This window comes from Nomia melanderi, chromosome 8 (assembly GCF_051020985.1).
Source record: "Nomia melanderi isolate GNS246 chromosome 8, iyNomMela1, whole genome shotgun sequence".
NCBI lineage: Eukaryota > Metazoa > Arthropoda > Insecta > Hymenoptera > Halictidae > Nomia > Nomia melanderi.
Genome location: NC_135006.1, coordinates 14,423,153 through 14,449,631, shown reverse-complemented (window position 1 = coordinate 14,449,631; position 26,479 = coordinate 14,423,153). Strand labels below are relative to the sequence as shown.

General features: G+C 44.7%; 2 protein-coding genes across 8 annotated transcripts in view; one reads left to right on the top strand and one right to left on the bottom strand.

Moving 5' to 3' along the window:
- The window catches only part of kcc (solute carrier family 12 member kcc), a 209,700-nt gene extending 183,622 nt beyond the window's left edge, over positions 1–26,078 (bottom strand). For 3 of the 4 annotated variants that reach the window (XM_076370242.1, XM_031969492.2, XM_031969494.2), the window contains exons 1-3: positions 25,964–26,078; positions 25,335–25,414; positions 11,250–12,592 (exon numbers count right to left, since the gene is read on the bottom strand). In XM_076370242.1, the coding sequence (XP_076226357.1) occupies positions 11,250–11,325 (76 nt within the window). In that variant the 5' untranslated portion in view covers positions 11,326–12,592; positions 25,335–25,414; positions 25,964–26,078. The remainder of the gene's footprint in view (positions 1–11,249; positions 12,593–25,334; positions 25,415–25,963) is intronic. The other variant, XM_031969516.2, reaches the window with a different exon arrangement.
- Positions 18,457–25,253, top strand: Brd7-9 (Bromodomain containing 7/9). 4 transcript variants are annotated; one of them, XM_031969520.2, is made up of 4 exons: positions 18,459–18,993; positions 21,060–21,170; positions 22,008–23,705; positions 23,783–25,253. In XM_031969520.2, the coding sequence occupies exons 3-4, from the start codon at positions 22,115–22,117 to the stop codon at positions 24,427–24,429; spliced, it is 2,238 nt and encodes a 745-aa protein (XP_031825380.1). In that variant the 5' UTR covers positions 18,459–18,993; positions 21,060–21,170; positions 22,008–22,114; the 3' UTR covers positions 24,430–25,253. The 4 variants fall into 4 exon arrangements, with proteins under 4 accessions (XP_031825381.1, XP_031825380.1, XP_031825378.1 ...); XM_031969519.2 differs by lacking the exon at positions 18,459–18,993 and adding an exon at positions 20,103–20,364; XM_031969521.2 differs by lacking the exon at positions 21,060–21,170 and having other exon boundaries at positions 18,457–18,993.
- Positions 26,079–26,479: the final 401 nt, after the last annotated feature.

Here is a 26,479-nt window from a genome sequence, read left to right as displayed (position 1 = left end):
TATGGGATGGAATCTGGTGATTAATTTTGGTACTATTAGTAATATTAATTTTGCGCTACCTCGTAATTCTCATTTCGCTATGTTGGAAATCTTGTTTTGTGCTACTAATTATGTCGCGTAAATATTTAATAGTATTAAGCTTGTCATATCGCAAATCTCTTTTGTACTATTAATTTCACCCTATTGCAGATCTTTTGTACTGTTAAATATACTACAGCGAATGTTTCATTTGTACTATTCATTTCGCCGTATTACAAATCGCCTTTCGTATTATTAATTCCACTATATTAAAAATCCTCTTTCCTATTAGTTTCGTAATAGTGATTTCACTATATTGAAACTCTCTCACTACCAATTTTATGATATTCACTATAATCAAACCTCGCAACAAAATACCTAGGAATTAGCACAATTTCCACGTACGTTAACACTTAACCTACCAGACGAGTCAAATCATTCCTGATTTCTTCTTTTTGCAATTGTGAAAGGAATAACAGATATTTCTCTGAGAAATTATTCAAGACATTGATTCAACAATGCGCGAACTCAATTATAAATCAACTGAAGTCTCGATAGATGCACTGTTGGAGTTTCTACAAAATTCATACCTCAGATTTAATTCTACGGTGACAAGCGTTGTTCCGCTTGTCCGTCGGAACCGGTCATTTCGTAATAGATCACGAGGTAGCCGCGTTTATCGATCCTCGCGTAAATCGGCAACCTTGATTCCCAATATCTCTGCAAGCGGAACACTTGACACCAATCTCTTTCCCTCTCTCTCTCTCGCTCCATCCCCCTATTCGTTGCTCACCCTCTTCTTCCCTTCGTTCTACTTCCCCAGACGCTGCCGCTCGTCCCATTTCGACGCGATTTCTGATCGTTCGACGGCGGTGAACGCGGAGAGCGTCCCTATATCCGTGTTATTTATCATTCATGCCGGCCGAAATAGGTTCCTCAAATTTTACACCCTGTACTGAACGAACGCGCTCTCGTAAATCGGGAAGGAGGGATGCGATAAACGCCGTATACCACGGTTCTCCTCACTTCTCCGGGAAAAAGGGAAATACAGAAAATGAAATACGCGAATGTCCCTGATAAAATGTACTGTGCCGGTGTTACTCGGAATTTTTCGACTTATCTTTTAGGTTGTTTTTCAGGTACACATCGCGGGTGACCTTAATTATTCGCGTCTTTAACATAATTACCTCCATTTAACGTGTTGTGTGTAAATATGCGCGTCCAGCGATAAAAGTGAAAATTACGTGAAAATTCTGTGAAAATTCTGTGACTGTAATATACCGCGAATTATAATACGCTTCGCTGTCTTCCGTTAATGTGTACAGACGAGAGTAACAGGGTAAATCAGAGAATTGTTGTTTAGAGTGTAAACTTCTCCTAGAAAAAAGGAGAGAAGAAGCCGTCGTCTTGAGAGGATTAAATAACCAAGCGTAACGGAACCCCGAGGACCGATTTGCGTATTTGGCAAGAAACGGGCAATGGGAATAACAGCGTTCGGGTTTCTACGGAGTGTTCCCGCAACAATTTTCCCGGGCAAACGGAAGCTAACCCGACCTAGATAGAACACAGCGCGGAGAGCGTTGCTCGCGCTTTTTTTAACGCGTTCACTGTCGGATCACCGCTCGTCTACGTTCTACACGGTCGAAAGAATTTTTTCAAACGAAGCAATCAAGATTTGTCATAGAGATTGACCTTTTCAACTCGCATTTCATGGATTTACCGGAAATCATTCATCAGATGTTCCGACAGAGTGTCACGGAGAAAATGAATTTTTCGATTTCTATGTGAAACGGTCCCACTGGAATTGGATTGTTATGGAATGTTCGAAGTGTCGACTTTTCGGTTTCCGTTTCATCAGGGAAATTGCTTCGGCTGCGCGGGATTCGACGAGTGCTGATTCTGTTGAAGCGTCGGCATCGATGCGACGAGGCGCTCCGAGACTGAAGACCATTACCATTGAACAAAGGAAACGAGTCGAGTCGAACCGCGAACTTCCATCGCGAGTTTCCCAAAATAATCTGGCCGTGACTAAATAAACGAACGCCGGATGCGCGTCGTATTCGCAACGGTTGGCGAACGCGTTACACACTCCAGACTATAGCTTTAGTCTTCGAAAGAAAGAACGCTTCTAACGATCTCTCACGATAAGGACGGAACAATTGCCGGTACAAACGACTGATATTAAGTGCGAGTCTTACAGATGTTCGTATGTTCTCATGAGAATAATTAGAATCAGAATATACTTTTCCTGGAACAATAGTTCATAGCTAATCAACCCTTTGCACTCGAAAATTTTTCATTAGAAATATCCAACATTTTCCAACAAGATATAGACGATATTGCTTGAAACTAATTCAACGATAATTCTCAGATAAATTAAGCGACAAAGTAATTTTATTTAAATATTCCCTGTAGCAATACAAAGTTTCATTTAAAATACTAAATATTCCATCAGGTTTACTAAATTAGGTTACTAAATATTGAAAGGTTAACCCTTTGCACTCGAAATATTTAACATTTTCCAACGAGATATAGACGATATCGTTTGAAACTAATTTAACGACAATTCACGTAAATTAAGCAATAAAGCTATTTTATTTAAATATTTCACAGAGCGATACACAATTTAATTCGAAATACTAAATATTCAACTTCTGCAGTATCAAATCAAGTGGTGATCACCTCTCGAGCGCAAAGGGTAAACTTTCGCTCTAAACCGAATCCATCCACGTAAATCGATTTCAATCCCTAATTTGATATACAACTGCGGATATCCGTTAAATTCTACTATCGATCAAGACTACAAATTTACCATCAAATTTACAATCAAATTTACCATAAAATTTACTATGAAATCTATTATAAAGTCAACCATCAACTCTGCTATCGCCCCTGCCATTGAGTTAACCGCAGACAATACCCGCGCAAGACTAAACAACCGAACTTAGTACAACAAACACAAATCCAACGACGATCGAAAGCCAGAGGAATGAAAGGAAACGGGCGAGAAAAGAATCCCGGTGGGAGCAGAAGTTTCTGAAAATAATTTCCTCGCGACCGCGCGTCACGGAGCGACGCGTTACGCAAATGGGGATCCGGCTTCACGCGATCGGCCCCGTTAGCATGATTCTCTGTTGATAAACAGAGAGAGGCCCGGTTCTCTGGTCTCTGGCAGCGCGCCAGGCCCGGCGAAACGTCTCTGTGTACAGGCGTAACACGGTCGCGACGGTAGACACGCGGACGTCATACGTCTCCGGACAGAGACACGCGTATGCATAATACATATTCAACCGGCGTGTACACAATGCCATCCTCGGCTCCGAAAGCGAAAGGTCCGCGTTACAAACGCGAGCGCTCATCCCTCGCGACGCGCCTTCTTTCCCCGTTCTTCGCCCCCTCGGCGAAGAAGATTCTTCTCGCCTTCTCTTATTTACCAGGCTCGCGGCTGTTAAATCGCGACGCCTCGGGCTCCTGTCTGTCCGCGACGCATCTCGAGTGATCCTGGGAGAGACGCGGGATTACACATTGTTACCGTGATTCAGATGCGGCTGATTCGATTAGAAATTATCTCTTGTAATTGGTGATTAGCGCTGATTTATTACCGGAATTAGGGATTACCGGGTCACAGGGATTATAATTAATAGGGCTCTGTAGGTTTAAGATGGATCCCGGGGATTTTGAGGAACGCAGTCTCGTTAGGAATCGAGTGAAACGTATTTGCTTTAGACGATCGCTGCTGAAGATGATTTCCGTGGTATAGTTAAACCGATTGTATTGGAGAATTCTGAATTGTTAGCGATAACTGAAGAGACGCTGCTTTACTGTAATTCGTTTCTTTTGATTAGCTATTTCCTCTTCCTAGTTTTATTAAATTCAACAGTACGTTCATCTGATTTCCTTAGATCAGAAGTATCAATTTGCTCCATTATCCTCAAACGCGAAAGTCCCTGCGGAGAATCGGATGGCGGAAAATGTCTAAAATGGCGAACCCGTCGTGCCGCGCAACCGAGACCGTTATTAGGTTGAAAAAGACCCAAAGGGGTCTCAGGGTTAATCAATAGCGCCGGGACACACGTTTCGCAAGCTGATGCACGCTCGTCCCGGGACGGGAGGGAGTTACCCTGAAACTAGCCCGAAGATACGTGGAAACAACAACGGGGATAGGGCGAAACAATGCGATCGTCGGCTGTGTTCCGTTCCTCCGACTCATTACACTCGAAACTCGCGCCAAGGGATACGGACAAAGTGGTTAACTGTAGACTTGTCTGGGACCCGGCGCGGCGCGTTGTACAGGTTATGGATTAAACGGTGAACTCTCGGGGCTCGGAAGTAGCCCGCGCGCGGCACACGCTCCACGGCCCGTTTCCCTGCCACAGGGAACAGAGTTCAAATTAATTATAGCGGTCGGTCAAAAGCAACGGCTCGTGATAGCCCCTAGAGAGAGGTGGATGCGTTCCAACGCTCGCTCCGGTGTTTTCGAATATCGCGATTACACGCTCGATTGGCCGGGCAAGACGGGGGATCGATGGCGTCCAGGATGAATCGATTCAACGACACATCCGTGGATGTCGCTAACGAGAACGTTTTCGGCCGTTAATTAGACTGGAAGCGAGGAGGATCTAGAATCTAGAACACTAATATTCTGAACATTTAAATATTCGTTTGAATGTTTTCGTAAATATCTACCTAAATGTGTATTTGAATATGTAGCTGAATATCTATTTCAATATTCACGTTAGTATCCATCTCAGATTTCTATCTAAATATCCATCTAAATATTTACCGAAATGTGTCAATATTCTTCTGAATATCTATTTCAATATTCACGTTAGCATCTATCTTAGGTATCTTAGATATCTATCTAAATATTTACCGAAATGTGTCAATATTCTTCTGAATATCTATTTCAATATTCACGTTAGCATCTATCTCAGATTTCTATCTAAATATCCATCTAAATATTTACCTAAATGTGTCAATATCCTTCTGAATATCTATCGAACCATCTAATCTATCTAAATCCCAATTAAAAATCTAAGTAATCTCGATAACTCTGTTGGACGAAAGATAATCCGAACTCGCTGAAAAATAGTACAAATTGTCCAACAAAATGTTCCCCGCTCGTAATTACAATCTCGATCGCGCGGGCGAAAGTGCAATATCCCCGGACCACGGAAGAAAAACAAATCCAGCTGCGGGGGATCCGGAAAAGAGAACACGTAGAGGAAGACTGTTTTCTGTTCGCTAATGAGAAAGTAGCGCGATAAAGAAACTCCGTTTTAACAAATACACCGCGCTCCGTGGTGCAGCGTGACATTTAAACCTGCGACAAAAAGGGATTTGCGTCCTTTGTGCGAGATGTTTGCGAGTCGCAATTACGAGGATCGGATCAATCGGCGAGTGGAGAGGGGAGGATTATCTTCTGGTCCTTTAATGACGGAGTAGCGTAATAGATAGAATTGTTTAGACGAGCGTATTGTGCATCACGACGAACGCTGGCTCGGTGGCACGACAAAGCGAGGGGCTTCTACCCTCGCCCGAAGGTACACGCTCCAGTTTCGCTCGTCTGAGGGCGCCACGTCTCTCGCGTGACACCCCGACAAAGGGTGCAATATATTGCGCGAAACCGCTTCTATTTAGACTGTGACATAAGCGAAAGAAGAACGGAGCTGATTGTAGCTGCGCCGCCGCGCCACGCCGTCACGAATATCCCGCTGAAATTTCAACTGTCTCCTTTTCCGTCGAATACGATTCGTTACACGTTAACGCCTCCATCGAATTTAGGTGACACGATTTTCCTCGGGCGAATCTAATAACCAATCTTCCCGCTGATCCGTCGAATGCACCGAGTTTCCTTGGGTCATCGAGTATTGGAGATTAAGGGAGGGACTGCTGCGAGGAATCTTGACTTTTTAGTATTCGTTCGAGCAATGTGTCAACCGAGGACACGCGAGTGAAGTTCATTGGATAGGTGACTAACTTCGTGAAGCCGTATTGGATGTTCTCTTTAGTAAACAACACGGTGGATTCATTAAACGAAGAAAATGGACGCGATCGCGCGGAGTGTGTGATGCACGAGTTCGTTAACACTCTTAAGAATCAGAAATTAACACTTTGCCTACTGATAACCTGTTAATAAGATTCTGAAGGATTGTAGAAAACAAAGTTTATTTCCTTTTAATTAATAATACCAAAAGGTATTGCATTATATTACTCGCGACAACTTGCTGATTCTAATTAATTAAAATAGCTATTACAGAATTCGTTGGGGAACCTTCGACTGTTAATGTAGGGACTATGAAATAACTTTAGCGTGTACTAGAAGACTATTACCTAAATTAAATCATACTAATTATAGTATTAAATTGCATAAATTACGCTATCAAATTACACTATGAAAATTACGTAAATTCTATTAAATTATACCATCATATAAAAGGACTATTAAAGATCGTCAAACCGTTAAGAGATAGTATTAACAACCTCGTTAAGGAACATTTTATTACATTGCCTCTTTTTCACGCCGCCTAATTATAACGACCGTTCGTTGACAGACAACGGTGCGCACCGTATGCTCGAAGGTTTTCGGGGGTGGCGTTAGAGTGGTAGAGGTCGGATGCACAAGTCCGCCACGTGCACGATCGCATACACTGCACGGCGAAATACACAACGGCGGTAGGGTGGGGTTGCATGATTATCGACCCCTCGGCTCGCCTCGGCTTTTGTAGCAGGGGATGCAGCTGCCCCTTTCACCCACCGCCCGAGCCCGGAGTAGGGTTGGTTTCTCGTCGACGAACTTCAGCCTTCGACTGGCTAGAGGGACCGACCTGACGGAGTGGTTCTCACGCTCGACCCCAAGAAGCCCCGGAAAAAGAATTTCCATTTTAATTCGACTCGATTCTCTTTTTCTTCAGGGGTGAAAGTTACGAGACGTTACAGGGATTGACTTATTAACATATTCATTACCGTCGCGTACAATCTGCGAGAGTCAGGACCTTTCGCCTTAGTACCTTGGAAATTAATTTCAATTTTATAATACTTGAGATTATAATTATACGACTTGTACTTAGGAAATTAGAGATCTTCGTTAAATTCTTTTAGAATTCTATAAAGATATGAGTTGCTGACGGAGTAATTCGACAACTCTCGTCGAAGATGAATATCGATAAATCATCACTCGGTTGTAAAATTCCAAAGATATTCGATGCGATATAATAATATTGAATATTGAATATACGAAATATTGAAATAAAATGCTTTTGTCCTTTAACCCTTCAGATCACATTTGGAAGACTAAGTCGCGAACAAGAGATCAGCACGTAGTTTCCTTTCTTCCTATTAATTGAGCGACCGATATAATTTAACCTCATTCGAAGGTTTCGCACGTTTCGAAGAATCTTCGTCCGCAAAGGGTTAATCCGTGTATAATTCCTGTTTACGTTGATCGCAACGAAATGTCAATGATGTTTCATCGAAAAGCGATGAATACGATATAGAAGGACGTTCGAGGATTAACGGAGAGAGGGGTAGCAAGGGTTCGAAAGGGGTGGGAATGAAGTACCAAGCGGAGTAGCCTCGTCCTTCTATTCGCATGTTGCGAGTAATGAGGCAGCTTACGGGGTTGACGATCCCGCGAGCGGGTGGCGCATGAAAAAACAGCTTTAATGAACGCGTGTCGTCCGAGCAGCGTCATCCGGGGACCAGTTTCTAGGTCAACGATGGTTCGCGCTGCAGCGGACGCGACGCCTCGCGAACGCTGATGCACAAGTTCGGCGACAAGCGACCTCCGATCGTTTCCATTTCAATCCCGACTAGCTTTCTCGATAATGTATTCGATCCCGGCCACTCCGAGACTCGCTCGTGAGACTAATGATCGAACCTCGATAAATGATACCGATTGGACGCGGGGCTCGCTGGCAATCAACTTTCGCCTGATGGGCTTCGAGTTCGTCCCGATTCTTTCCTTATTCTCGCCGCGATAATGGAAAAATTCTATTGGACACTTTACACTGTAATGCTGGAATTCGTATTTGGATCTGGATTAAGTTTCGATTGAGTTCGCTTGACTCCATTGTGTCGAAGTTAAGTTGAAATCGAGTCAGAATCAAGTTTGAGCTAGGTCGAAGCTGGATTCGGTCGGAATGAGGTTTTAATCGAATCTAAGCAGATCTGCGTTAAATCTGGTTCAGATCTAGTTTGTTCCTGAATCGGGTTTAATTAAGATTTAGATTAGGCGTCGATTAAGTTCTCTTGTTGCCATTGTACGAGCTCTACGCCGAGTCGTTTAAGAATTAAGAGCTTCTTCCTTTCCGAGGTTGAGAGACACTGATCCAATCGAATCGCCGTGGTTCGGGCGGAATCAAGGTGGCCGACCTTGACAATTGCATCGTTACATCGATACTTTATTTTTGGACCGGCTGCACTGAATATCGCCGGGGCGCAACAATGGCCGGGCGAGGGTGCGCGAGCTGTTTCGCGTGACTCCGGTGCCACTATCGCGGTTCACAAGTGTTCGCTGACAGCTTCGCGCGCGTCGCGATATTCACGGCCGTGAAGGGGTTTCGATGGAGCGATAGATTTTTAAACGATCCTTGTTCGCAGATCGGCAACCGTGTTACCCGCCGAGACCTTCGCAAATAAGATGTAGATTGTGATTTTAGTAAATCGTCACTAGTACACGGGGGACACTGATCAATCGAATTCATTATCTAATTATTTTCGGTTCCAGCTGTGCCCCCCGCAATTAGTAAAGCAATCGATCTACTAGACCCATAATTCACCATACGAATAAAATTGTCTATGATACTCAAGACAAATTTCTTCCACAGCACAGTTGTTAATTGTCAATAAAATTTGTAAGTACATCTTGAGTCACAATGTGTCCCTATTTTAATTCTAATTAAAGAATTCGATCGGTCGAAGCAACACAGACAGAACGCGAAAGAAACGTCGGCAAGAGTACCACCCACCGGTCTACGTCAGCATCTCGAGGGAAACGGCAGAAGAGGAGTGCGTGGCTAATTCGGATCAAGGGTAAACACATCGCTGGAAACAATCCCCCCCCCCCCCCTCAGTTTTAGCACGCCGACGACCGAGTTGCTCTCGCGGCTGACGCAAAACCGCGGCTACTTTGCACTAACCTCCTAATTTCTCGTGTTGATCGACCGCGATCGGTGATACCGATTGATCGAACCAGATTTCACAACTGTTCAAGTTTAACTCGTTGCAGGATAGTCGATTATTATAATGTATATAATAAAACCGATCTTCGTGTATCGAACAACACTTTACGAAATGTGTCTTGAAAAAAATATAAGCCTGATTAATTATTATCATGAATCAGTGTATAATATGAAACCGATGGAAATAGAAATACGCTGTATTACATAAGAAAAATGGAAACATAACGTGAGCCTTGTATTCGATAAAAACAAATTTGACTTTGACCTGTGCCACTATCGATGTCAAGCAACGATACAACACCGTGATCGAGAAACATGGACATTTGTAAGTTACCTCATTTTTCCAAAGTGATCGGCGAGCGTCCGTCTTCTAACAATAACTGACTTACAGAGGGTGGAATAACGTCGGCGTGAAAAGAGGAAGCCGTATAGGTTCCCGAGTCAGCGTGAAAAGATCTGGGAGCTTGTAACGCGACGCTGACATTTATCAAACCACCCTCGTGACGATAGCGAGTGGTCTCTCGTCGAATAGAAAACAGTATTACGTTGCGCGTCTCGCGGTTTTATCGTCTGGCCGACTCGTTCGGAGAGCCGCGATTCGATGATCGGTAACGCGATATCGATAACGACGAGTGGATCAATAAAAATGCGAGCTCACGAACTTGGCAGGGCGGTTGACTAGTCGATAAGAAATTGCTTAGGGATTGGCGAGACGACGATTGGCTTCGAGAACGGTTGTCTGTAACGGATCTGGCTCGATCGCCGACTCGAAAGCTTCGAGGGCCAATCAGGCTATCGTTTTCATCGGAATTCCAACGGAAACACTGATTCGAATTAAGAGAATCTGAAATTCAGATAATTGTACACCGGGCTAGCAGTGTATCGAATAAATTGAAGATACGTCGATCACGGAGATGATCTGTTTCGTAACTTTGTTAGTAGACAATACTATTATCCGCTATTATCTCACGAATGATCCTTTTAATAAGATTCCTTGCAAGAGTAGAAATCTGGAGGATCAAAACGATTTAGGAGGGATTTATCCAGCTGCCGAGGGTCTCGGGGGATCAACGGGTGCGTGTTACGAGTGGATCAATGAACGGATCGATTTCCGGTCGAGCGAGAAGTCTCGCCGAGGCCGGGCCAGACAAATTTCACGAGCGAATTAGGTGCACGCCAGGTCCAGACCGTTCGTGGGTTGTACCCCGGGCCTAATGGAAACGGATCGACCGATTCTATTAATTGATTACTTTCGCCGGGCTAAACTGGAAGCCCATTACGTCGCCTCCTGGCATCGGGCCTCCGCGAGGATCGATCGACCTTGACGCGAAAACCTTTAATTCAGTAGACCTATTCCAGCCCCAGCCTTTCGAGCCTCGTGTGCGCAAGTATGTGTGCTGACTCGGTGTAACAAGGAGGCTTCTCGTCCTGCGCGCGAGCCGTTCGTTGTTGAATCGCTCGGCAACGGCGAGAATTAGAGTGGCTCGCGGATATTTCGATTTTCGGGCAATCGGAGAGATAGAGGATCGTATGGCTGGCGATAATATCCCGTTTCACGGAGAAAAGCGGCTTTTATTCGCGATTACACTAATAACTTCCTCATTCCTAAATTTAATTGGCGGACCGTAAGAACAAGTGTTTCACTTTTCAAGGAAAAGGAGAAAGTTGCGCAGGATCTTACTCATTGTGTCAAGATCTGCATACATCGGTTTCTCAACCACCGTACAATCCTAAATTTTCATGATACACGAATAAACGTTACCAATTCGTTCACAGATGACAATGCGACGCGTTCAAACGTTTCCAAACCGCGAGAAGCAAGTGAAACGCAAGAAAACTCAAAGTTCAAACATGTTTCCATTTCTCTGCGAACCACTGTACAATTACTAAAGCATGCACTCCGTCACCCTTAAAAAGCTACCCTTAACATTCATCGACGAAAAGACGATAACCATTAAACTCGAAGCTAAAACACTCAACTGTCCAACAACGGCAGCGGTACACCAAAGAGAGGTACACAAAAGAACACGATTCGCCGATCAAACTCACCATAATCGAGCGACTGTTGCTGTTGCTGCGCGAACTGGGTCGCGCTGTTCGCCGGGGTGACTCTGAACCGGTCCATCCTGCAGTATCCTCAAGTCGAACAAAAGCCGACCGCCGATCCCGAACGCGCGTCTCGCAGACACCGAAGAAAAAAGCACCACCGTGAACTCGACCGTCTCGTTCCCGACGATTACGAGGTAAACAAACGATGCGTGCCGCGGATGCGTCGCGCGGAAGGAGCGCACTTGCGTTTACCCCGGTTGGCGAACGCGTTCTCCATTCGCCGGCGCGGCGTCGCGTCGCTGGCTTCTTCTAGCCGCGGGAGTTTTTTGCGACTGCAGTCAGACCACTGACAACAACCACGTCTAACCGTGAACAGCGAGAGGGGAGAGAAAACGAGAGACGGATCGCGCGAGCAGGCGAGCGAGCGAAAGAAAGAGGAGCACGTGGCTCGGCCGTTAAATGCACGCACGTAAGTGCAACGGAGACGCGAGCGCGAAAGAGTTCAGCGGGTATGAGCGCCTATTGGTGTGGAAAGGTGACCGTGCGTCTCCGTTCCGATGGTCTCTTTTTCTTTATCGCTGCCACCGCCGCACGAAGGAGCCGCTTGTTGGCGCTGCCACGGGAGCACACACAAAAGATTCTCTCCTTATCCCCGCGACACGTGACCAGTTAGCTACCAGTGGCCAGAGAGATCACCTGGTCCAGGTGAATATTCCGCTGCGGTCGGGTCGGCTTCCGTTGGAACGTCGCCGCTACGTCGTCGAAAAGCGATTCGCGTTCACTGGGAACGTTGTCTTTCGAACAGGTCCGCGTGACACGCGGAACGCGTACATAGAACACCGACGCTCGCTACCGTGGCCGCGTTGCCTATGGAACTGCCGGCTGCGCTCTCCTGGGCTAACGCTGTCACAAGCACTACTCGTGGCTTCGGCATGATCGGCTGTTTTATATGTGTGCGGGTCCGTGTGCGTGCACGCGCTTCCCCGTCTGTGTGTGCACGCCCATGTATATACCACTGGGGGCCTGGCGGTACGACGCTTCTGCCGAACGACCGGCATAGGCGCCGCGCGCTCGGACGCAGCCGGGCACCCACGTGTGCGTGAGCTAACTCGTCGCTGCGTGCATCCACACCGGCTTTCCCCAGGGGCGTAACTATACGACTGCGTTTATTTCGCCGGCCGGTGGCTCGATCGGAGTGTAATCCGGTTACACGTCGCCGACGATGATTCGGATGTAAGGGGCTGCGACGTGTATTGATTTCCGAGTTGCGTTCCGTATTTTTCGGTTGTCGTTCGGTTGCGATTGGAATCCAGGCCGGTTACTCGACGATTCGAATGCGGCAACTTGAAACGGAGTAACAGCTGTGTTTTCGATTGAAATGTCCGATGATCAGTGCCAAGGGTGGGTGATTTTAGTTTGTTCAGGTTCCGCGTCGGACGGGGAATATGGAGTTCGAGGAGGAAAGTAGTTGGTAACTCTTGAAAATTGTTGGAGCAGTTTGCTGCGAGTGAAAAGTGTGGATTCGAATGGTATGCCCGAGGCTCGCGAGAATTGAAACACGGCACTGGTCGATACTGTGAATGAGTGTGCCGAGGGATCGCAGTGTGCACGAAATCGAAACGAAATCGCGCGCCCCTCCAACGCCTGTGGGAGTTCCCGATTGTTTTTGGTAGCTGCTTTGTAGGGAGAACGTTGATATTCGATGAACGAAACTGGATACGTCGCTGGATCCGACCCTGTGACTGCTGACTTTGGACTGATAGTGCGAGAACGGTTTTTGTGCCTCGCAGGTCAGCACTCGACTTCGAAGCAGGTTAGAGACAGCATGAATAATACGGTGGATTGTTTGGCGCGTCCGCTGCCGGTGACGCCATTTGGCTGTTCACTCTACTCCATTTTTCGTATCCCGAATCGCAGCTGCTCTCCTCGGTGTTCCGTTTACTTTCGACACTTAAATCTATCCGTTTAACATTTTCCCGAATCAAATTCGCGGAAGCACCTCTGAGAATATTCTCAATGATATCTCACAATTTATTCGGTTCCAATATTTAAATCCAATTATCGAGTGACAACGACGATACGATAATCGTCTTAGCGACTTCAATGAAAGGTAACCAATAATGCAACCGTATCTGCGGCAAACTGAGTATTACACGATAAAAGATACACTGTGTTTATAATGTACTGTCAACGATAATGCATACGCAGGAGTTTCTTATGATACACGAGGAACGCGTTGAAGCAGCGGGTTCTGTTTGTTTGGACGCGTTTCTTAATGTAGTTCAGTGTTGAGATGAATTTGCGGGGCCGTGATTAGCTCCGTTCGCTGCGGATTCAAGTTACACCGAGATAAATATACACACCGCCGAACGAGATACGACGTGGAGTGATAACGGACTGCACACTCGATTCTAAAGCTGGCCATCTGACTGCGAGTGCAGTCACGGTCGTCTCGCTAACACCCCTGCGTCGTGAAACTTGTCAAATACACCACGTACCGATATCGGCTCTATACGAGTTTCCACTGAATATCAATAACATCATCGCCAACCCGAAATAAACGAGCATTTCGATTATTTTATCCTTAAGGATAACGTTCGCTGACTTCGACTACGCGGTTTCTCCGCATCGCAGAACACCCTGTATATGCGTAACAAACTTAGGGTCTTAAACCGGTCTAGATGAGTCACTCAACATCTTCTTGCCTACTACACCGTACTTTTTACCCCCACTCTGTGCTCGGATCAATCTAACTCGAAAGGGACACTTACACTCGAGCAGTTTCTCACAGTTTAAACTTTCCACGATCGATTTGCTCGCGTAACAATGTAGTTACACAGATCAATACTCTTTCTTTAACTCTGTTACAAGGTCGGACATCTTTGTTTCAATCGTAACTCCCACTGCGAAGATCTGCATAAATCGATATTGGAAGATTCTATGTGCCATGAGTACATACAATTACCTTGAAAATAAGTTGTTCATCTTAATAGTATATTAGTTTTTATACCCAATTTCCGAATTAATCCTTCGGCGAGGAATGTCGACGTTTCGATCAAGCTTTCATATTTGGAATACTAAGTAGCGAACGAATGATTTACCGAGAACAGCGAAAGGTCAATGCATAGTTTCTTTCTACAATTTCTCGGCACCCGATATACAATTTGGCTTCATTCACTGAACTCAAACCGTTCCGTATACTCTAAAGAATATTCGTGAAGGGTTGAAACAGCACGAGGAATGATTCATGTGCAATTCCGCTAAGCGAGCGTCGCTATGGTCGTCGCAGGGACATTGTGTTATCACCGTTTCTCAGATTGCATCCAGATACATTTACCTAAGTAAACATCCCATCTTCTCCCGCCACCGCGCTGTTATACCTGGAACTCAGCGCAGACCTAGCGATCCCGAACAAAGATCCGAAGAACTCCTTAATTCCGAGTCCAGCGGATCGTAGTGCCCTCCGCCCCTTCGCGTAGCGGATCACGGCGTCCGTCCGTGCCGCATTCGGCGGTTCGTTTGCATTGCAAACGAACGTCCGTGTCCGTTAGCCCGTCGCGGAAGGGCACGTTTGCACGTACTTTTCGAAGTGAACGGGCCGGCCGTCCAGGTATTGATTATCGCGGAATCTCTTTAAGTGCCGAGAGCCTCGAAATGCTCGAGCACGTAATTGCCAATTGGATCTTCGTGCGACGGACAGGCGTAGCAACACGTTTCTATCCGCGTTCAAATCTCGTGATCTCTTATTCTTTCAGTATTTATCATTTTCAGCATTTACACTCGACCTTTTCATTCTTCGGTTTGAATCCGTGGAAGTTTCTTCGTGATTTCTAACGTTTCTTCTTTTATTACCTCGGTGAATTACATTTAATCTCCTGATTCGCTAGTTTCAAGCGGTCCCCTCATAATTTCTTTCCCTTATCAGGATATTCATTCAATCTAGTTCGCTAGCTTCAACCCCTCAAAGTCTCACGGGTTCTGACACTTTGGTCTCTTATCGCTTCTGTTACAACTAAGTTTAATCCTCTAATTCGCTAATCTCAACCCTTCAAAGTCTCCTCACGATTTCTGTTCTCTCTTATCACTTATATCCGGACAATCTAAGTTTAATCTAATCCGCTAGTGTGACCCCTCAGAGTGTCCTCTCCGTTTTCAATCTTTCATTCCTTTATTATTCAGATTTCAATTATTTATACAATCCTCCGCGCTCTCGGGTTTCGATTCCAAAGTTTCCCCGGATCGTGCATGATTCACGAGTCCTGTCCCCCGCGCTCTAAGGTTACGCCAGTGCACCGAGACGGTAAACACGTCCCTGCACGCGGTACGTTTTTCGTTCGCGCGCGGCCGTGCACCGGTACGAGCGATCGCGAAACTTTCATCGGTTGCCGGGACCCTGTTCTAGGTGGCAGCAGGAAACGGAAGGCGTCTCCTGCGGGAAAATCCCGCTGGACCCGGGCGGAAGGGGTGCTCGCCTCGGCGGACACGCACGCGACACCGGGAATAATAATTTCCCGTCACCTTTGTCCGGTGTGTTCGGGGTACCTCCCACGCGTTATCGGCTGATTCACGATCGTGAATCACAAAACTCCGTGTTTACATCACGTGAACCTTATCTGTCGCGCGCGCGAAATTTATTGTCCGCGCGCGAATCAGTCGCCTCGCAGAAGCTGCGCGTGTTTACGTTCGAGGTGTGCCATTGGCTCGCGAACTTTGTCAATGTCCCGCGAAGATAAATGAAAGGAAAGCGTTATGGAACGGGGAACTGATGAACTCTTTTAAAACTCCAACGAATACGGGTATACCGTTGTGTTTCGTGTGTTGCTCGCTGCAGTCGTGCGTATAGGACATTGAATGATTACCGTAGATCGAATTTTTCTTACGATTTTCATGGATTCTTCATTGAATTATAGCTCAGTCTGGATTTCGGATGTAGATTCGCAGAGGAACTCGTCAGACACTCTGTATCGCCGGAAATTTAACTGTTCCGAGAGTGTTTCGGTAATTCGAAACGCGTCAGCTTCGAGCGGGAAGAGAATTCACCGAGATAAAACTTTTAGCCGGCGTTGTACGTTTATTTCGCAGTATAATGTTCGGCGTATTTCGTTTCGAATTACATTCCTCTCCTCCGCTCCTCTACGCTTCAATTAGATACGGTGATCTTTAGCGCCCGCAAAGCCATCGAGTATCGGGTTTCGTTCATTCAGCTTCTTCCTCGTGTCTTTACAACTCTAGGCTTATGGCATGCGTTACACGCTCCATTGACTCTGAAATCAGTGTCTCTTATTGACTGTTGTTTCTCTTTCCTCGAACGAAGACTGTCCAGCAAAACAATATGCAAAATTCCATGGATACCGCGACAAGCGTTAAGTGCACAACGATAAGGAGAACGAGCTATCCGGGTCGCTATATAAATTATTATAAATTATACATAACGGCGTAATCATTCCTGTCAAGCTTCTATTCAACGATAACATCTAAAGCACCTTAAATCTCTCTCGATGGCGACATAATTATTCTCGTCGTATTACGCCATAGTTCATCAAATTAAATATTACTCCTTTTATTCATTTCCCTCTGTTACAGTTTTAGAGAAAGATATATTACTATTATGAATATTATCGTCGTACATTACGGTCTAAATAGAGTCCATAGCGTCCTTAATAACCGAGAAACGAGGAGGAGAAGGCGACACTAAAGGCTTTATCGTAGATTCGAATGCACAAGCACGGTATGCGCGCTTCCGGCTGTTAAAAATTCATCGGGCTACCTACGGGAGGTAATAACTGTACCGATGGATCGTAAAAAACAACTCCATCCAGCGGCTGATATCCGGCAAGCTCTTTCATTGGGCACCCTGCACCGTGATTTCTCTGCTGGACAATACTTCTCGCGGAGGTGTCGTTAACAATAGGCAGAATCGAAGGTGAACCGGCACTTCGAACAGTTTCCTCGAGTAAATCAGTTTATACGATGGATCGGTAATGAGGCACTAAGTACTCCTGGGTAGCAACCTACTCTCGCGGTCTGGGAATAGCGTCTCACGTTCCTAGGGATATTTGTATGCCAGTCATTATCCAAGTCTCTTGCACATTTTAGTTGTGATGCAGATACATTTCAGGTTAAGGGATACCATCGTCGCTTTAACATATGAAGAGTAATGTAAATGCACATGGTGGAATGCGTTACGGTGCAAAGAAACGATCTCTATGAAGTATGCAGAACTTTTGATAAATAGATACTATGCTTTCACAAGAAATCCTGGACCATGTGTATTCCAGCGACTGTCATCCTTAGCTCCATTGTGCTACGATCAGCTTATTATGAAAAATAAGGGTTCAAGCTTCTGTGGATTTCTCTCCCAAGAAGCTGCTGTGCACAACCAACTCTCCCATCGTTCAAACGCAACAATTGCAACGGCAAACGAATAGCAGGGATCTACACTCGTAGACACGGCCGTAGAAGTTCGAGCGAGATTCCGCGCGTATCGCTGGAATCCCAGTCCTTGAAGTCGACCATTGTCGCGCGGCATCCCCTTTGTTACGGCGAACAATGCGACGTATGCACGTCGTTAATATCTGCAGCCATTCGATTCTCGGATACGCGACAGGTTCGCGTGTCGCTCTCTAGACCCGCAGCTGGTCGACGACTCCGCGTTTCATCGGTGTCGATGAGATTGCGGGAAGCTCTTCGAGGGAAACGAATAATAAATAACCAACAACGAAATGCTCCTTCTGAGGAGCTTGCCCGCGGACTTATAAACAAGCTTGCCCATGGTCCGCGGGAAAAGGGATTCGAAAACGTCCAAATGTCCCAGAAACCTACTGTTTTCATATTGACTACAACATTATTTCACCCTGTGCACTCGAGAGGCGACTTCCAGTCAGATGATTTGATACAGCAAAATTATAAACTTTGGTGTTTACCATTCACCTTTGTATACAGCATCGACACGTGAAACATTGGAAGAAAATAACTTTGGTACCTAATTTATGTATGATTTCTTGTTACATTCATTTCAAAGAATGTTGTCCACATCTAGTCAGAAAGTATAGAATACTTCAAGTGAAAAACTGTCGAGTGCAAACGGTTCGATCCCACAGACTTTCGATGGCGATTCAACGACCGACTGGTCAGACTCCGGAATCCTTAACCGTATCAAGTTTGAGAGCGTCGTACAATAAACGCGCAAAACCCGCAGTGCAATTGTCAAGTGCCCCGCGTCTCGCGTCCCTAGTTGGCAGTTTGGAATTTAAAGGGCCGCGGAGGAGCCAGGACTCGTTCAGCCAGTGCGGACCGTGCAGTGCGGTGCAAAGGCGTCGCGGTGAACAGAGAGACGCCTCTCGGCGTTCCGTCGCGCTCGTGGTGCAGTGGATTCCCCTTTTTTTTCCTTCTCTCTCTCTCTCTCTTTCTCTCTCCTTCTGTCTCCCGCCCTCCCTCTTCGCGCTCGCATCCCGGCCATTACGCCCCGAGAGTCATCTTCTCTCGCTCGCTCCTTCGGCTCTTCCTCTCTCGGCGTTTTATCAAAACAGCTGATCGTCGCCCCTTTAATTGCATCGCGACTTCGCCTGATCGTCGTCGTCGTCGTCGTCGCCGCTGCAGCGGCGAAGCTTCCGTCGTCGGTTCCTTCCCGGCAGCCCTGGTAAATTCTGCGGGGCGGTAAACTGCGGGCGAAGTTCGACGGCCGTGCCGCCGTTGGAGCCTGCCAGCGAACACGGCCGAGCGTGTCCCGTCGCTCCGGTGCACGGTAAGTGTTGGCTACTCGAAGCATCTTTTTGTAGGTTAGGAAGCGCCTTTCGCCTTTAAAGCTCCGTGCACAACGCCGCTTCCCGGCTAGGTCGTGCCGTCCGTACGTTTCGCGTTCTTGGACGGACAGCATCGATCATTCGGTTCCGGTGTCCGCGACCTCTTCGACGTCGCCCGGGTCGACCGGGGCCCCGGCGTCATTGGAAATCCGATTTCGCCCACTCCCGGCGCATCAGCCGAGCTTCCGCTCGGTTCGGATTAACGAGATGAGATGCGAGTCGCGAGTTCGCGACGTCGTTTCCTTTGCCATTGAATTCTGCGAGGAGCAATTTGCTCGGAGACTGGGGCGATACTTGTGGCGAGGTAGACAGGGTCGTTTATAGAGGAGTACGTTGGTTCTGATCGTCGTCGATCATCTTCGGTTTTATTCATGCGTGCAGGGCTGTGCCTGTGTACGCTCATGGTCGATAAAATCTGCCGGTTAACAGGTTAATTGGATGCGCTCGGGTTGCTGTGGGCGGAATTCATTGAATCAACAGAAATATGACATCGGGCGCGCGATGGTGATCCCGGGAAGCTGCTATGCGAGACACTGCTCTGCCTGGGTCGTTTGCATATCGGATTTAATGTTCGTTTGCTACTGGAGCCTCGCGAACCTCGTTTATGCGTTGGCTAACTAGAAGCTGGATTCAAGTGCATTTACATTCGGTCGAGTCTCGTTTTCTGGGACGTTGGCGTCTCTTGTATGGATCTGGAACGTCGGGACGTTTGAATCGCGCGCCAATTTTCGACGACGCGCTGCCATGACGGTGGTTTCTGATGGAAAGCTGTGTGCTTCGTTTGAATGATAAATTAGTTGGATTAAGTATTCGTTGGGTATTAACTGTTTGGATACACCTGTATTGAAACAGTTAACGATTACCTTTGAATGTAGTTATATTTTATCTTGTGTCTTCAAATGGAAGAGATCACTGATACTAGTGAAAGTATCGTGAACGTGTTTTTGTCTCTTGTCTCTCTGTTTGTATATGTATGAAATAGTGTATAGATGTTGGGGCGAATTTAAATCGCGCGCCAGTCTGTAGCGACGCGCCGCCATGACAGTGCAGCTGGTGAATAATCGGATCGGACGGGGGAAAACCGGAGACGTGCATCCACCATAACGGCTTGGAGTTCTGTGACGTCTTCAATGGCCGCCGCCGTACTGTCTACACACGTAACGGAGCGCGGTAGACTCGCAAACCGCGTTCCGTGGTGTTACACGACGTAGTGTTTACTGTTCGCCGGGTAGAATATTCCATCAGTCTGTGGCCTGAAGTGCAAACCATGGGCTCGAAGAAGCATAAAAAGCACAAGCGCGAGAGGCACGAAGGTGAGGGGACCGGGCTTGATTTCGGCGCATCTCGATCGTCTTCTTCTCGTATCTTGTCCGATATTGAAAGTTCCTTAACGTCGTCCGAATACCGTTGGTCGCGTTATCATATGACTACCGTATAAATAATCGTTTCACACTGTGTGCCGCTCATAGTGGCCGCACATGAGTTCGAACGCGCCTCGAATTTAAACGGCGCCTTCTAACAGTCGTCTTGACACGATATATCCTTTCCAAATTTGTCGATGGAATACTCGCGATGATAATCCGCTACCATGTTTTCCAATATCGTTGAATTGTTCATATACAGATATATATGTACATATGTATATGTATGTGTATATATATATACATATATGTATGTTTATGATGTTGCATACCTGGCCGCGTAACGCGTCATGTTAACGGGCTTTATCTTGAATACTCTGCCCCCAGTTAATTAATCATTATTGCTGATGAAGTATCTCAATTGTTGTTAACATATTGCACTGATCGTAATATCACAACTGTTATCGTCTTTTGTCAACGCTTGCGTTGACTGCACGAGGATTCGAATGAAAAGAATAACTTGTGGGAGACAACAGTAATTAATTCCAATAGAGGGTTTGAACCCTGAACGTAGGAGTGAAATGCGATTGATACTTTTAAGATTTTCATTGGAATCCTTTTTATACTCATAGTTTAATGATGCACAGGAATTTTGACTGCGTTTTCACCACGGACAAACTGAGAGTGAGGTTGGAGTAGAAGTGAGGTGGATTCAAAAGTATAAACGAAGGTTCCACAGCGACAGGTGCGACGTGGAAGTAAGTGACGTGTAACAACGGACATGGACTGGTTGCACGACAGAAACTAGCTGTGCTTCCGAAAATTTACTCGAATACCCCAACCCCTTTCAATATTTTTTTTTGTCTGTTAAGATTTGTTGAAGTGCAACAAGATCTATGTCACTTGGAGTACATTGGAATATTTATCAAACAGATCTGTATATTCTTTGATCTAGTGATATGTCTGTTGCACTTCAATCATTTAGTTCCCTGGCTGTTATATATTATGGCATCAGTGGCCATCCGTGCTTTTGCTTTACCTCTTTTCGAGGTATTTTCGATTTAAACAATCGCTCCTTCCTGATCATTCCTGCAATACAATACAACATAATTCTAAACAAGAATTATTTTACTGCATACTTCTATCAAGGTTTATTTAGTTTGAATCAAGCTACTTCCATCTCGCTTCCAGTTTGTTGAATGTGAAAACAAGGTCACTATCCTGTTATAAAATCATCTTTATTATTGTTATTATTATTATTATTATTGTTGTTGTTATTATTATTATTATTGTCAATATTTCTTTCTACCCTTCTGTTAATATCCTGTAGATTTTATTGATTTAAGACTACACTTCTTCTCATCATCCTGCAAGATTATACGATGCAACATCTAGCACTGTATTTACATTACAACAATATTCTGCACCTTTGTATGATTTTCTGCAAGACACTTATATTGCATGCGTTAGATTTGCAATCGACATTATTTATAGCTTAATGCTTTAGTTTTTTTTTTATATACACGTTTTATAATAACAGTATCAATTCTAATAGCCTGTAATTAACTTTCTGTCTCTTTTTCTCTCTTTAACAGAAGGGCACTATTCAACCACGGACAAGCCTCGTACTTTAAAACTTATTCTAAAAGTAGGAGGTAGCAGTGGCACACCTGAATACGGCAACGAGCCTAGCCAGGCAACAATGTTGTCTCAACATTTGGGTGTCTACCCACAGCAGTTGGGTCTCAACTGTTCTGTAACACAGGAATCTGAATATGATAGGTACTTAGGGCATAAAAAGCTTAAAAAGAAAAAGAAAAAGAAGGATAAGAGACACAAACATCATCACAAGGACAAAAAGAGGAGGAGAGAAGAATCCAGTCAAGAGTCAGTTGGTGATGCGGATGAAGGTTTGGCGGAAGTCCCAAAAAAGATTCCTAATCATCAGTTACTCATCCCAAGGCATCCTTCTACCGGAGAGCATAGAGTTGGTGTTACCAATCAAATCAGCTCTCTTTCACCACACAGAGAACCGAGAACATGTGTACTTAGGAAAATTGCGGAACGTACGCCACTTCAACGATTATTAGAACACCTTCTTAGGTCAATGGAAAAACGTGACCCGCAACAATTCTTTGCTTGGCCAGTTACGGACAGCATTGCGCCTGGATACTCTCAGATAATTACTAATCCTATGGACTTCAGTACCATCAAACAAAAGATTGATGATAACAGTTATCAAAATTTAAATGAATTTATAGATGACTTTAAATTAATGTGTGACAATGCAACCACGTATAATCAACCGGACACAATATATTTCAAAGCAGCAAAAAAATTATTGCACGTTGGTCTGAAGATGGTTACACCTGAGAAACTCAGACAGTTAAGACCTGTTTTGACCTATATGCAAGATATTTCGAAGGAAGAGCTTGGATTTGAATTAGGAACGGAGGACCCAAATAATCCGGACGTACCGATTACGGAGGAGCAGATCGAACGTGAACGAGAACAGGAGGAACGTAACGAAGAAGCGGAAGAGCTCAGAAAAGAGAATCAGAGGAAGATGAGATTAGCAAATTTAGGTAAATTTGAAGCCATCCCCGATGATTTGACTCCAGATGAAATCTTAAAGCAAGCACGTAGCGCCGCAAAAGCGGCGTCGGAGAAGTTATCGTTGAAAAGGCTGAACTCGAAAATGGGCTTCCTCAGGCAGAAGAAAGACGGAACTACTAGCTTGCAAATAATAGTACCAGGTGACGGTGTGATTCCTGGAACTAATCAAAGACCTGTGTCGTTGGGTCAGCTCATTGGTAAACTAAATCATGGTACAGGCGCATTAGCAGGATTTCGCGAAGACAGGAGAAACATGTCTAAGCCAGTGAAACCTTTATACTATGGTGCCTTCGGCTCTTACGCGCCAAGTTATGACTCTACTTTTGCTAACTTGACAAAAGAAGAAACAGACCTAGTGTACCAGACCTACGGGGATGAAACTGCTGTACAGTACGCAGAATCCATTTTAGACTTCGCTAAAGACTGTGATTATACATTAACTATGGTCGATGATCTGTTGGACATCTTGACGGGTGGAGATCACAGAAAGACCAAGAAGTTCCTCGAGGAGAAACGTCGGCTCAGAGAAGAAGAGGAGAAGATAAAGCATTTGCTCGAAAAGCCTATGCAAGATGTGAATCGTAATATTTCAGCCCTGGACAACGTTAAGGTCGATATCGATCAACTGAAAACCCTCTCAGAACTAGGAATTGACGTGAACTTCTTGGAGAACCTAGGTAATTATAGTTAAAATACTATGCCAGAATTTCTAATCGAATCGCGGTAATATATCAAACGTCGTTTCTGTTTACAGAGGACGAAGTGAAGCTAAGCAAAGAGCGCGCAGCCCTACAGAGTCGTTTGGATGACACGTCTCAGATGATAGGCCGCCTGAAGCAGGCGCAACATGATCGCCTATCAGCACCGCCACCTGCTCACCTATCGAATGTTCCTAAACCGTCAGAAAACGAAGTTGCATTAGCTGATAAGATTACGGACAATCTTACAGAAATAGCGAAGAAACTACCGCCATCGGCTATCGCTCCCGTTGATGGTCTACGAAGAGCGATGGGGATAGCACCCCTAGGTGGTGGTCCAGAACCAATGGAAGTCGAGCCAATCACACACAACCCGACGATAGTCGCGGAGAACAATCTGTTGTCGCAACCGAATAGTAACCTTTTGTCCGCGCCGTCACCGATTCAAAGCGCAACCTTACTCAGCCCGACAAGCCAACAAACACAATCAATTAGTATTGTCAATACCAATCAGCCTCCGATCCAAATACAGATCGGAATGACGCACAGCCAGACACCTCCGTCTCTACTGAGCACAACGGAAACGTCTGCGGTTCCTGATCTAGAGACCGAGCTCCGTGAATTCCTAGAGAGTGATCCTACGTTAGGGCATTCACCTTTACACGACGACAAAACACTCGAAGACATTTTGTCCGAGTCCTAGTGTGTATACTCCGTGATTTAATGATTTTTTTTTTATCGATACAGTGATTTAAAAGAGTATTCGCGCGTTGATTTTATGTGAAGGAACAGCATACGGATGCGACCTAAATTTTTTTAGTATTTTATTATACGCAGGAATGATATGCTCGTGCAGAAACATTTGTAAGTCAGCATATTTTTGTGAAAAATAGAATACTTAGGAATTTACATTGTATCGTTATGCAACTTTTTTATGTAATATCGTGACAATGATATTGAATGTGGGAATACTTGTTTCATTCACTGTATGTCTCTTACGACAGGTTGTACATTTCATTACGTATAAACGATAGGTTTAATTGCCGAGCGTACATATAATAAATAAGATTGCGTCCTGTATCCTGTTGTTAGAAGAAGCCGTGTTTGTTTTGTATGAGCATTATTTATGAAGATCGCGCAACGAATGCATTATATGAAGCCTGTAAAGTTTACATGAAATACACTTGTAACACTGAACGGTGTTTAATTCGGGTGAGAAACGAGTTTCAGTGAGAAGTGTGCTAGAACAATACTATAGGGAAATAATCCTTTGATTCTGTTCAGTATGAAATTTAAATATACTTTTGTGCCCTCTCTTCTCATAAGTATTCATGGAGGAAATATTTCATGAGTAAACGTAAATCATTCAGAGAAGTTATGGGAATGATGTGCATAAAACCAAATTGATCTGTTTGTTCAGAAAACATTGGCGCGTACTTGCTTGCTACTTCAAGCGTGTAACATTAAAAGGAACTGTAAATATACATAAAATGTATTTTTTAAATTAAATTTCTTCGATTGTCTGAATCGTGAAAGGAATATTTAATCCACAAAACTACTGATCCTTCGCCTTTACGTATAGTAAGATATTAATCACAATTTACATACCCGATGAAACCTCGCACGGCGTCCTTCTCTCCAGTCATGATGACACTGACGATTTATTACTCTCTTGCAGTCACACAATCCTGAAACAGTGAATTGATCATTATAATGTATGCAAAAACAGATTCTTAATTTATTATTAAGTATTCGCGATGATAACATTCTTTTATTACTTTAATTAAGAAAAATAAAAAGATTCTTTACAAGAATATTGTCGGGAATGCTTTCTTACAGTAAAAAAGTCAAACTGTACAAGTATATTCTAGAAACACGTTCAAACTTGCTTGACAACCTCTGATTGGTTGATTCGTTGCAACCGTTATAACGGTATGAAGGGAACGGTTGCGTAATGGCGCGATGCGATATTCTCGTTTAAAATGGTAACGGTTATAGTTTACATTACGCGTAGAATAAACATTCTCATGCAACAGCTGATAATATTATTGTTTAGCAATCGTATTCTCTACAGCTCTGACTGTATTTTAAATGGAAAAAATGAAAAGTCAGGAAAGAAGGTACGGCTTCAGTACCGAACATAGAGCCTATGTTGATCGGTATCGCGGACGCGAACATTAATCGAATTTAAAGTAAAAAGACGCGTTCAAATTGATTGATAATATCACAAAACTTACCACGTAGGTTAAACTTGCAAATGAGGCACTTTTTATAATAAATCACTCGAATATTCTAAATTAATTTCAAATTTACTGAAGGAGAAGCACGCGAGCTGTTGCAAACCAAAGATCCACACTAGTACTATCCTATACCGTATGGTGGCGCTAGTGTTCCTATTTCGTAGCGGATTCAAATGAACACTTCAATTTAATTCTACAATTTTCCTTTATTATTATAATTTTGATTGCGCAAATATCACCTCGCGAATAAAAAAATGTCAGCATTAATTTTCCACAATTTTTAAAATGTCTAGTCTTCGAGTAAATTTCAAACACAGAAAAATCCAATTAATTGAACGACATTAGAAATCTGCACGATTCAAAAATTGACGCGCAAAGTTTTGTAACGATACCGCCCTGAACTTTAACCAATTTGCAATATGGCAGGCAACTCTTGGAAGGCGGGAAGGCCGCAGAAGATCGTCCCGGTTAATTAGAAGAGTTCCTCCGTTTGATTGTGTGTTCTGTGAAACA

Excerpts from the sequence above, each read along its gene's own strand:
- Brd7-9 (XM_031969518.2), top strand. The coding sequence starts at position 20,319 with ATGGGCTCGAAGAAGCATAAAAAGCACAAGCGCGAGAGGCACGAAG. Across the intron at positions 20,365-22,007 it reads CAAGCGCGAGAGGCACGAAG|AAGGGCACTATTCAACCACG; the intron begins GTGAGGGGACCG and ends TCTCTTTAACAG. Across the intron at positions 23,706-23,782 it reads GAACTTCTTGGAGAACCTAG|AGGACGAAGTGAAGCTAAGC; the intron begins GTAATTATAGTT and ends TTCTGTTTACAG.